Source organism: Talpa europaea (genome assembly GCF_964194135.1).
Source record: "Talpa europaea genome assembly, chromosome: 8".
Lineage (NCBI taxonomy): Eukaryota > Metazoa > Chordata > Mammalia > Eulipotyphla > Talpidae > Talpa > Talpa europaea.
This window is the reverse complement of record NC_140075.1, coordinates 23,945,075-23,957,738: the sequence shown is the minus strand read 5'-3', so window position 1 is coordinate 23,957,738 and position 12,664 is coordinate 23,945,075. Positions and strand designations below refer to the sequence as shown.

At 48.1% G+C, this 12,664-nt stretch overlaps 1 protein-coding gene across 2 annotated transcripts in view; it reads left to right on the top strand.

Annotated features, from left to right (window-relative positions):
• ARID3B (AT-rich interaction domain 3B) overlaps positions 1-12,664 on the top strand; it is a gene marked incomplete at both ends in the record, with an annotated part of 43,998 nt that overhangs the window by 16,892 nt on the left and 14,442 nt on the right. For both annotated transcript variants that reach the window (XM_084240865.1, XM_084240864.1), the window contains 2 exons: positions 9,195-9,266; positions 9,482-9,554. In XM_084240865.1, coding sequence (XP_084096991.1) covers positions 9,195-9,266; positions 9,482-9,554 — 145 coding nt within the window. The remainder of the gene's footprint in view (positions 1-9,194; positions 9,267-9,481; positions 9,555-12,664) is intronic.

Here is a 12,664-nt window from a genome sequence, read left to right as displayed (position 1 = left end):
GAGGTCTGCTGAGCCATGTCAGTTAGCTCCCTGGCTGGGGATCAACCTCATGCTACAGTGATTGCGATGATAGCTTGATATTACTGTGACTTAAACCCTGCTCCACCAAGGAGGCCCCTCATTTCTGATTTTATTTGTATCTTTTTTCCCTTAATTTAGTGAAAATTTGTTGATTTTGTTGGTTTTTTCCCCAAAAACTGTTAGCCTAGTTGCAAGTTTCTATTATGTTTCTTTTATTTCTGCTCTTGTCTTTATATTTCCTTTCTTCTGTTAACTTTATAGACATAGTGTTTTCTTTTTCTACTTCTTTGAGGTGTAGAGCTAGTTTGTTTATTTGAGATCTTCTCTTTTAAGAATTATTCCTTTATTGTAAGATTTTTATTTATTTTGTGTAGGAAACTGGATGTAGGCCAAAGATGGGGGGGAGGGGGTGAGAGGATTCACCAGAGACAGAGCGGGGAGCAGAACAGGCAGACTGACTGAAGTACACTGCTGAGGGGAGCAGTGGGTGAGACAGGAGAGATCTGCTTCACCATGTGGGTAGCTCCCTGGCCAGGGCATCAGACTCAGCTGTCTAGGTGGGCCTTCTTTTTCTTCTTCTTTTTTTTTAATGTAGTGTTTCTCGCTGTAAACTCTCTTAGTACTGCTTTTGCCCACTCCGTGTCTTTGCCCATTTTATTATTCTGTTGTTGGCTCTCAGGCTCAGACTTGGCTGGGGCCAATTCACTCTTTGGCATAGATGTGTCCTTATCACCAACAGGGCATTTTAGTGTTTCTTCCTCCTCTTGTCGGAGACTCCCTTTCTGCTCTCTTGCTCACCATTGCTTGGAGTGCTTGTATGCCTGGGTGGAGATGTAGGCCTGTAGCCCACCATCCCTTCCCCCAACCACCTCCTTTCTGTTACTTAATCAGAAAAGTGTCCTTTAGCTCTTTTTCCAAGCCACCGAGTTTGAATTGATCTTTGTTGCTAGTAAGAGGTAAGGAGGTGCTTTCTAGTTCCTGCTAAAGTTACCTGACAGCGGAAGGTGTGCATCTGATAATTATAACTCTGGGGCTTCCGAGGCCTGAGCGATTTAGCTAAGAGCAGTAATCCTGATCTTATCAGGAGGGGTTTGTAGTCCAACAGTGTTGCTTATAACAGTATCTGTTTTGCTTCCTGGGGCTCCCCTCTCCTCCTAGGAGTCTCCTATAATCCTACCCATTACCCCCTTGTGAATGTCTCCTTCCTTCCTGGAGTTAGTTAGAGCTGGTGGGAGGGCTCAGATGTTTTTCTTTTCTTCCTACCAAGCTCTGGGAATTGGACTTTCAACATTACAATATCATCAGCCTGGCTAGATAGTGCAGTCAGAGTGTGGTACAGGCAATGCTCCAGATGTGCTAATAGGATAGAAGGTAGTTTCTATGTTGCTTATTTAAAATAATAATAGTAACAATACTAACAATAGGAGCCATTTCAACCCAAATGCTTTAGTTACATTTAGTTACATTTCAAAGCAATTAATTGATTTCCCTGAGTTTGGGATCAACCCCTTTGAGTTTTGCTAATGACTGCCTCCAGGTTCAGGTCTTAGGAATTTGCTCAGATCCTTGACCTTGGGGTTCCCAGTCTATTAGATAAAGAAACACATTACTGTGTTGTGTCTTCAGAGAACACGCTATTTCTCTAGAAGGTGTCACTGTGTACATTGGTGTTCTAAGGGCCCCACATTTTCTTAGAGGTTTCAGAATATGGGGCGCCCAAGTGAGGAGTTGGTAGCTTAGCCTCAGTACTTTAAACCTGAAAGAAAGGGTTAACTCTTGCCTTGGGGAGGAGTGAGGAATGGGAACCGAAATTGCTTTGGACATCTGAGCTGTACTTTAATAAGATATTCCAGGTGGTCAAGGAGTAATCCTAAAATAGCCCAGATACTTAATTGCTTTTAAAGTCAGGCGCTCCCGTCTCTGGGGAGGTACAGCTCTAAGGAATGCAGTGCTGGCTCCTAAGATCTTAGGGGCGTGGTCTGCTTGGGCTTCTTCCCCCTTTCAAACCCCTGTAAAAAGTCCAGGCCTGAGTGGCCTTGGGTCCTGAGAAACTGGTTAAATGTCTCCCTCTCTCCTCACTGGAAGTTGGCAGCAAACCTGACTCCTGCTGCTGCCAGCTGTCATACCTTGCCCTCCTCCAGGGCTGTGGATTGGTTTTGTCACTCGCCCCCCAGACTGTGGTCTGTCTTCATTAGTGCTCAGATGCTTCCTGCTGGAGCCCCTGCCCAGGGCCTCTCCACCTCCACCAAAACCTGCCTTTCCCATGATAAGATTCAGATTCATCCCTGTCTTTCCCTTTGATCCTCTCACTACCGATCCAGTTGATTCTCTGACGTGGTTGCATCTCAAGTCTTCTCCCTGATTTTGTTCCCCTCCCCATTCCTAGTGGGGCTCCTGCACAGCCAGCCTGCCCCAGGGCTGCCTCTGCACTCAGATCTTCGATGTTGTTTCCCAAAGCACTACATTGACATTGGAAATCATTACTGAGGCCATTGCAAGGATTTCTGATTAAATGAAGAGTCGTGCTGCTCTTATTTGAAAAAGACTAAATGCCGTGATGGTGTCTGTTCGCTTACTTGTCATTTCCTTGCAATATGAATTTTCTTTGTTGCAGGGAGAGTTAGTGATAGATCATGAAAGGAGTCAAAAATTAATCTAGGAAAAAACATTTTGAAAAATTATCTTTCTTTATTAAACCGTAAGCCCCATGAGGTCAGAGGCTCTTACTCTTTTTCCCTCAGAACCTTTCATAGTATCTAGTATATTCTAGGTGAGCAAATTTTTGCACATGAATGCATATAATGAAAAAATTATAAAGTAAAAGTTCCCCATAACCCCATTTCACTTGTGTCTACATACATTCGTATTTGTGTATTATATTTTTTCCAACAAAAATGAGCCATTAAAATAATCTGATGCTAATTAAATCGTTTCTTTTTCAGCTCAGAAAACATCTATTGCCTCCCCACTTTCACAGTTCAGAGTTTACATTTCCTCCTGGTATTCAAGGCATTTCACAGCCGGTTTCCACCTTAGCTATTCAGACTTGCATCCTCCCTGCCAAAACATGCCTTGTTTATCCCCTGCTGCATGCTCATTTAAACTGTAACTCTCCCCTCCGCCCTGCTTCCAGGCCTGCTTCATCTCCTCCTCCATGCCGCCCTGCCGGGCTTCCCCCTCCTGGGCACCGTGTCTAGGTATTTCTCCTGCTGTATTAAACGTCATGTGTATTCGGTTGGGTTTTCCTCCTATGAGGTAAAACTTCCAGGAGCGAGGACCACTTTTGCACCATTTCTGTTCTTGGCAGCCACTTGCACAGTGCTCTACCTGGGGTGGCTTCTCAGGAAACCTGTGTTGAATGAATTTGTCATGGGGTCTTGGCTTCTTAGGACAGAAAGGGCCCCTCGAGGCTTCTCATCCAGCCCATGTCTTATGTTGGATTCCGTACCCTGACATGCCAGACAGATGGCCATCTGGGGACAGGAAGCTGCCCACCTCCTGAGAAAGGCCCACTCCATGACTGGGTTGTTCTGTTTGTTAGGAAAGTCCTTCTGTCCCCTTGGAATCTTCCTAGTAACTTCTCTAGTTCTTCCCTCTGGAGCTGTAGAGAAAAAAGAAAAACAAACAAAAATCTCTTGTTTCCTCTTCCACAGGGCAACCTTTCAGATGTTCAGGGATAGTGACTGCATTTTCCTTCTGTCTTTTCTTATTCAGGCCTGAAGTGTGTGGAAACACAATTTTATCTTAATTTTTATCTTTTATCTTTTTTTATGATTTAAGTGTAAAATTTTTAAACTGTACCATTTTTTAAATTGAGATTTACAACACCGTGTGTGATTTAGGGGACTAGGGTCATACTGTTACAGGGCAGGGAGAGGGGCAGCCCAAACCCCGCAAACCTGCCTATTCTGTAGAGGGTTCTGCCATCCGCTGCATTACACAAAACATGAGACTTTAATGGGAAGGAACTTTAATACACGTGTCTCTAGGCTCCATGCGCCTCCTCCAGGTCTCCTGGCTCCATCCTGCTTCCTTCCTCAGTCTCCTCTGCCGCTTCTTCTCTCCCTGCTCTGCTCCACCCTCCCTTGGGTGGGGCAGGAAACCTGGAACCTCCCCCTTTCCTGGGGACCACCCTGTTACAATATCTCCTCAGATGTGTGTTCGCCACCAGACACCCACCACCAGGGCACCCTGAGTCCTCCACCCCAGTCACTGTCCTTTGTACCCTCCCCTCCCCTCCCCTCTGGAGCCTCACTTCTGCAGTCAGATTGCTGGAGTTTGTTTTGGTTTTTGTGTTGTGTATTCCTTTGTTTTGTTTCTTTATATTCCACATATGAGTGGAATCATCAGTATTGTCTCCTGGCTTACTATGTTTAGCATTATTCCCTGCAATTCTGTCCATGTTATCACAGACAGCAAGATTTCATCTTTTGCTGTAGCTGTGTAGTATGCAGAAGCACTGTTTCAATTTTGAGTAGCAGTCAGGTTAGACTTTGATTCATTGTTTTCTGAAGACTTTTCATGTGCATGACACAGGACACTGCGCTAGGTGCCTTCGTCCTCTGGTTCACTCAGGTGTGATGCTCGCCTCTCTGCTGAGCTCCACGCCTTGGGGATGAGGGCTGTTCATCCTAGCCAGGATGTTCAGTTTTGGAGGTCGTGGTGAAAGTTAGCAGTGCCTATTGCTTCAGTACCCTCAACTCTGTCTCCTGGGTGTCTGTTGTGTGAGGACTGAATGTTCCAAACAGCTGAAGCCAGTGAGATAAATCAAGGATTAAGCCTTTCATTGATAGAAACCACAGGGGCCATGACTTGGGCATTGTAGGCGCACTGTGAACAGGATTTTATCCTTGCGGTTCTTCTCGCCCTGCCTGATGCTCCCCACCCAGAGCACTTTGTGCCATTCTCTCAACCAGCAGACATAGGTGTAACAGAGAGCCAGACGAACCTGGGTTTAAAATCTGAGGGGCGCTGCCCCACAGAAGCTCTCAGTCCCCAGGGACGTAACTCCAGCTCTCTGAGCCATTATTTCCCCCGCTCTGAAATCACCACCTCTGTGTTGTGAGTTGAGTGAGGAAAGCACGCTTTGTGAGTCCTGGCTTCCCAGCCTGACTTTACAGAAGGTGCGCAAACAGCAGCTCTCTGCTCTCCTTTCTCCTCCCCCCATCCTTCTTTCACTGCCATTTTTGAGGATTAAAAGGCAAAACTTTCTGTGACTTCCCTGGGGAAATGAGCTGTATGTGGGTAGAGTAACCAAAGCTGGCCTTGGGTGGGTATTTGGGAGCAAACTGTACGCTTCCTGTGAGCTCCTGGTGAGATCAAAGCTGTTAACTGAGAGACTCAAGTAGGAGAGGCTGAGAAGGTTGTAAACGGCAATAAGTGACCACTCTGGCTACTGCCGGCTTCCCACACACACTTCTGGGCTCTTTAGCCCCGCGGCTCGCTGCCCGGGGTGACACTGGGCAGGTAGACTCAGTGCAGACACCTTTCTACAGAAGCGTGTGTGTGTGTGAACCCCTGAACAGGTGAGCTGGCCCTTTGGGGCTGTGTTTTCCCCACAATGGCTTCTTCCCATGTCTGCTGTCCTCTACTCTGCTGCCTCCTTCAGCCACACTCAACATCCAAGGAAAAAAGTCCTCTCTGGACTGCTCACCGCGGCAGCCTCACACACACCCTGCTGGGGGCCTAGAACTCTCCTGCACGTAAACTTTAACTGCACATGTGAGCCGAGTTTGACAGTGGTGGGTCAGAGTTAAGAACCAAGAAGACTGCAAGAGTCTATAATCCTCCCATAAAAGGAGGAGAGGAACAGGCGCGGTGGGGTTGGAGCTCCAGGGTGGAGGAGACGTCCATCCCTGTCTCCAGATGTGTTGGTGCTTTCTGCGCACCTGCGGAGGAGGAGCCCTGAGTGCACGTAGTCGCCAGAACGAGGTGGTTTAGCTCAGGAGAGAAAGACTTGCTTCTGCCTAGTGGGCAGAGGCTTCCTGAGAACACAGCATTTCCACTGGACTGTGAAGGGTGGGCAACGTCCAGGAATTCTCTCACCTCAACCAGAAAATTCTGCGAAGCAGGATCGAAGTTCCAAGACAGTGAAAGTAACGTGGAGAGTAGACATTTGCCCATCAGCCCCAACTGGGTATTTTACCTTAAGTACTGGCCCTTCCTTGCCTTGGAGCTGGGTAAAAGGAAACCCCTCCGCTCCCGGACCACTCTCTGGCCCCTGTTTTTCTTAAATAGTAGCCGACATTCCTATCTGGAATGGGCCAAATTGTGGGATTGTTCCAATTGTTTAGTATCCCATTTCCATCCTGTTCTGGCAGGTCTTCCTGTCCTCTCTGGTTACTAAGCAAGAGGCCTTTCAGGCTAAAACCCCATCACTAAGCAGATTTTTAAACTAAGTGATTCATACTAAGGGACCATAGCTGGAACCACATCTAACCCTCCTGCTTGGATTCTGTGGTTTGAACAGAGCTAGAGAAAGGAAGGGATCAAGACAGCCCCAGGCCCAGCTTCATTCTGGAAGGATTCTGAGCTGTTCCTGCAGCTCTGACACTTGGGTGTTTATTTTCACACGTAGTCACACCTTTGTGCTTGTTTTACACTCCTCTCCTGTGGTGGAGCCTGTCTGAGTTTCTAGGTTGTGGATTCTGTCCTCTCCACCCAGCTGAGTGTTAAATAGTTTCTGAGTGAGCATTTAGAGTGCCTGGAAGTTATTGTAATTAGCAAAAAACTGTTTTCACTCTCTTGGTGACCGATAGAGAAGGAATTCTCCTGTGAACAGAATCAGCTTCAGATCTCCAGCTAGAGAGTTGGGAATTGAGCTGCCTCAGTAAACAGCTGACATAACAGAAGCAGCAATGATCCCCCATTAAATGTCTTTCAGCCGATAGGGGCTCCTGGGATAATTGACTTTCCAGCAGGAATTACTGGCTCAAATGTAATCACTGAGCAGCATTAGGGCGACCTACTGCCTGCTTTGAAAAGGGACTGTAACTCTGTCTGGTTTTGCTGAGCCGACTGGCGTGATTCATCTTGATTATTCATTGTGTTAGTTGCCACCAGATGACACCAGATTTCTGTTGACTATAATTACAATGAGGGGTGAGTTTTAGCTTTATTTCCTTTTAAACAGTGTTGCTCCAGCTTGGCTATTGACCTCACTAAGCTGAAGGTGCCATAGGAAGATTTCTGCATTTGCCCTGGGGGATGATGAGTGTGCAGTGAGATAGCATTTACTAGCACTTCCTTACACACTCTTTCACCAGATAAGGAGGGAAACAATTTGGTGTTGCCTGTTTCATGTCAGCTGACAGGGTGTCACTTCTTGGTTATCCAACCCCACTGTGTGCTCAATTGCTGCTGTTAGAAAGTGAGACCATGTCTCAGAACCAAGTATGGCCCCTAAACATAACTGAATAATACCTCCTGCTCCCAGGCAAACGTTATTAAAGGGGAGAGAATGGAATTAGAGCAGTCCTTCCTTTTATTTGGCCTGGCTTTACAATGAGCTCCCTATGCAGGCCAAAGAATGCCCTCCGTAGAAACCACTGCTCCCTATGCCCAGATATTACACACACACACCCCACACCCCCCCCCCCCGCCTTCCGCACCCTAACCAGCCAGGTGGCCTGTGTGCTTCTGTGGTTCTGGAGGAGAAATGAATGTGTGCTAGGCTCAGATCACCCAGTGCCATGCACTTGTTCCCCATGGGACAGGGTACAGGGCAGACTTCTGTGACATTTCATGCTCCCCACTAGCAGAGGGCCTTTAGGAACCCTATGTGGTAAATGAGTGTATCCGTGATTTGAAGAGGTGCTTAATTAATTCAAGTAGCTGGTTAATGTCTTTTAACAATGGCTGTAGTGCAGCAAGCATTCACTGGGGCCTATTAAGTGCCAGGCAGTGTGCCACAGGCTAGATGTACAAAGATGAATGAGACACCTTTGCTCTCGGAGAGCTCACAGGATGTTTGTAATGACAGATAACTCCCAAATAATAGTTAAACTCTAAGCTCAAAGTAGACAGGGATTGCCTCCAGAGTACTCGATGTGGCTTGGAGTGAAGGGAAGGCTTCTAGAAGTTGGTGACCGTCTGGAGTAGTGTTAACCCCATGGAATAAAGCAAGAAGCAGGTTTCAGGAATATAAACAAAGGCGTATTCACCATTGCCTCCCATTCAGTCTGTTGGTTTAACCTAATCAATTATATTGGGATTAGGTGCAGTATATTTCTCTAATGAAAATGAACTTCACCTTATGTCACCGAGTCTTTTTACTCTAGGAATAATCTCAGGCAGGGGAGTGGGTGGCCTCACGTCCCTAAAGAGTTTTGAGAACTACATAGCACTCTTGGGAGTGGGGGTGGCCGAGAGACTGCAACTTCAGGATCTGTGCCCTGCTCCCTCGGGCCCTTTCTCCCTCACTTTGAGTGTTGTATTAGCTGCTGGACTAGGTATCTTTTTTATTAATATTTATTTTATTTATTTATGCATACAAGAGCTGGGGTGTAGGCCAGAGATGGGGGTGGTGGTGAGAGGATTCACCAGAGACAGAGTGGGAAGCAGAACAGACAGATCTATTAAAATACAGTCCAGTGGGGCGCAGGGGGCGAGACAGGAGAGGTCTGCTGCGGCATGTGGGTCAGTTCCCTGGCCGGGGATTGAATTTGTGCTGCCCTGGCTACGGATAGCTTGATAGTGCTGAGACTTAACCCCTTGCGCCACCAGGGAGGCTCCAGACTAGGTATCTTGGTAACATAAGCTCTAGTATAAAACTCACCATGAAATGACAAAGCACACATACCAGACAGAATGGATAGAAAATTGGTGCCCGTCAGAGTGATGGCTTCCAAAAGATCAGCTAGGGATGAGCAGGCTTACAGAAAATCAGGGCTTTGTGGCCGCCTCTTCTGGGATTATCAGGTATAAGTAACACCCACCCTCCAACCAATGGAGATAGCTCTTTCACCTGACTCTCTTGTCTTTGGAACCATAATTGAAAACAAAACAAAAGAACACAACATCCCTGTAAAGGTGGCCAAGGTGTTACCTCTGAGCTCGGTGTGAGCCAGGATAGCACAATTGCCAAGGGTCCTCCGCTTCCCACAATAGATGATCTTGCCCTCTCTCACTCTCTTCCTGTGCCCTTCTGAATTCTGTGCTTTGTTCCCTTTCAGAATGGTGGTTTGGCCTGGAGTGAGGATGCAGATGGAGGCCGGGGAAGAGAAATCTCTCGAGATTTTGCCAAGGTCTGTAATGTTTCCTTTGTGATGATGAAAGGGAGGGGCATAACGAAATTCTGCAGTGGGGTGTTGTATCTACTCCCTAAGGAATTGGGACAGGAGTGGCCATAAGTCACATTTGCAGTCACTCGACTGCTGTGTGTCTCTCTTGTAGGACCACCTGCATTCACTGCATTGTTTTATGCTGTTTCTTTTTTCCCTGGGGGGTATCGGGCTTGCAGCTGTATGAACTGGACGGTGATCCGGAAAGGAAAGAGTTCCTGGATGACCTCTTTATCTTCATGCAGAAAAGGGGTGAGTATGCAGTCTTCTCTTTTCATTTCCTTGAGTGGTTACCGAGGGCCTACTATGTGCAAGTGGCTATTGGCCATCCTCCCCAGGGGGTGCCTGTGTCTTAGCTCAGAAGGACTGCTGATTGGTTCCAGATAATTAGCCCAATAATTGACAAACAGATTGAAAGGGACAGGGAGGGCCTTGACAGAAAATGAATAGAATGATCGTCCAAAATGGTCCTGCCTTATCTTTGTCTTCTTTTTCTGACTAACTGGTCTCTAGAGTCATTTCAAATTCAAATTCACTTTTTTCTTAACCTTAGTGCTGCCCTGGATATCAATTAAACCAGTATATGTGGCTTCCTGTTGGTGCTTCTAGTCGTATAGAGACTAAGGAAGCCAGGGAAATAGTAGAGGCCCCTTAGGATTTGCTGGGAGGATCTGAAATGATCTGTGAAAAGCAAAGACCAGCTTTCTTCCTTCCCCACTGGCCATCTGATCTTGGCACCCACCGTGGGAGCATCTCTGCAGTTGAGCTGTTGGGTACCTGCTCATCTGCCTGATAGTGCATCTTCTGCTTCTCTGTCCTTGCCTCCCCCTCTCCAACCGACCCAGCCATCTCTACTGTGGACTCAGGCACGATGGAACCCTGAGCCCAGTGACTCAGCCCCCTCCTTGGCTTTGTATTCTGTCTTAGCAATGGGCTCACCAGTCAGGTCAGCCTTCTGCAAGCATGGCCAGAACCCAGGCTTCCTCTGAGAAGGTCCTCAGCAGCCGGTGTGACTCCACCTTTCTCTCCCCCAGAACAAAGCCGTAAGAGAGTGCTGTTCCCACCAGCCTTTTCCCAGGATCCTTGTGTCTGATCACACATCCCTGGGTTGCGTGATTTTATTTTTTTTAAGATTTATTTATTTATGCATACAAGAGCTGGGGTACAGACCAGAGATGCGAGAGGGTGAGAGGATTCACCAAAGAGAGTGGGGAGCAGAAAAGGAGGATCCACTGAAATTCACTGCTGAGGGGAGCAGCGGGGAGACAGGAGAGGTCTGCTGCGCCCTGTGCGTAGCTCCCTGGCCGGCCGGGGATCGAACTCGTGCTGCAGAGGCTGCGGACTGCTTCACAGTGCAGTGCCTAACCCCTTGCGCCACCTGGGAGGCCCGGTTGCGTGGTTTTTTGAGACCTGGGAATAAAATCTCTTCTGCGTCTTAGGCTGAGCTTTAACGGCAGCCCCAGTAGTTAAATATTCCCAGTTAATTCCTCTCCTGCTCCCTCACTCTCCCCTACTTCCGCCCCTCCCTCTCTCCCCTTCCTCCCCCTTTACCTCCCAAAACCCCACTGCCTTCTCTATAGCATGTCTGTGGCTGCTTACAAAGACAGTCGAAAGTTTTGTCTCAGTGTCCCCCAATTGCCAAGCCTCTCAAAGCAGCCTAGGCTACCCTCATTAGTTTACTCCTTCAGCTCTTATTTGGAGCTGCATGTATCAGTGAAAAACAAGAATATAATCCCGAAAGATAATGTGACTGGCAGCAGTGAAACACCCGGTTGCCCTGAGAGAGAGAAATCCACTTAATACTTCGGTCTCCCCTTCCAATTACCTTTTAATTATTTACAAGCTCCACAAGCCCAGATGGTGCAAACCCAGGAGCTGCTCCCGTCTCTGAGGGGCTGCCATAGCAATATAGATTTTAATCAGCAGTGCAGCGCCAGTGCTTTATTTTCTACTTTATTGTTTTTCTCCCTTCCCAGAGGGTTTTTAAAGAAAACTGGAAGCTGGATCAGCCTAGCCAAGAGAGAAGATCAGTAATTGTTTGTTTACAGCCCTCTGTCCCCACTAGACTAGGAGCACCTTGAGGACAGCTACTTTGTCATGTCCACAGTGCTAGCATAGGGCCAGACAGAGAGGGGTGCTCAGGAGAAGCTTGTGGGGGGCGGTGCTGCTGGTCCTCCTGACGTAGCTGCCCCAGGTGAGCTTAGGCAGCTGCCCCACAAGTGAAGGTCAGCAGCGGAGGTCCTGGCGCTGAGCATCTGCAGCAGCTGGGCTGCCAGGCTGCATCTAGTTCATTTCTACTGGAGTAAGTGATCAAAGTGACTCCTTTGATCATGTGAGTTTATGGTTATCCAGGCCCGGCGTAAATCTCCCCGTCTTCAGCACTTGCATTCGGTATTTCACGGTTTGTTGGCATCACCAGTAGAAGGAAAACAATTGAGTCAGAGTTGCTACTTCTCTGTAGCTCAAATCAAGGTTTCTCAGCTTCAGCGTGTTGACTTTGAGGACTGAATAGTCTTTTGTTGTGGGGGACACGATCCCTCCCCCAATCTCGATAACAAAAAAATATCTCAAGATATCATGTATGTCAAGACCTGCAGACAGAAAGCTAGGGAGAAGGCGACGATATAAGGTTCCTCTGCAGAAAAAGTTGCTGGGAATCCTCTTGCCTCCTCTCAGGTAGCAGGGCCTGAGGCCAGCAGGGCTGCATCAGGTGTGCAGCCACTGCCCCTCCTGTGGCTGGGTGCCAAAGGTGTGGGTGCTGGGACCCTATCCTGGGCTGAAGTACAGGGAGCTGTGGCTCCAGCCAACTCAGGTGAGAAGACAAAAGAGACAACATAGGTGGAGGTAGCAGTGCGGGGGCACTTTGCGTGGATGTCCCCAGGGTGGCCCAGCTTCGAGAACTCTAGCTGCACCAGGCTGGAGAGCCAGTGCTGGGCACTCAGGAAACCTGCCACGGCAAGCGTGTGCGGCTGCGATAGGGGACACTTAGGCAGGAAGACCGCGTGGAGGGCATTCCCCTTAAATTCACGTGTTCTTCCTGGAAAACTTGTGTCTGAGAATCTGAATTAGGTGGGCCACCCAAGAGATCTGGGGGCAGGCCACCCTGCTAATCATGTGCAGCTTGCTGTCTTTGCTCTTCGCAGAATAGTGAGACGAAGGGCCCAGGACATTTGAGCCTGATTTGTCACTCCTGAATCAGAGTGACTGGGGCACTCAGGAGCCAGATCTTGTTAGCGGGGTCCAGGGAAAAGCCTCGTGGGCCTTGGCAGCAGGTCAGTAGTTCGTCCTCCAGGGCTAATATGTAGGCTGAGCAGTGCATTTCCAAGAGCCGCTGAAAACACTAGGAGTGGGCTGGGCAGCTT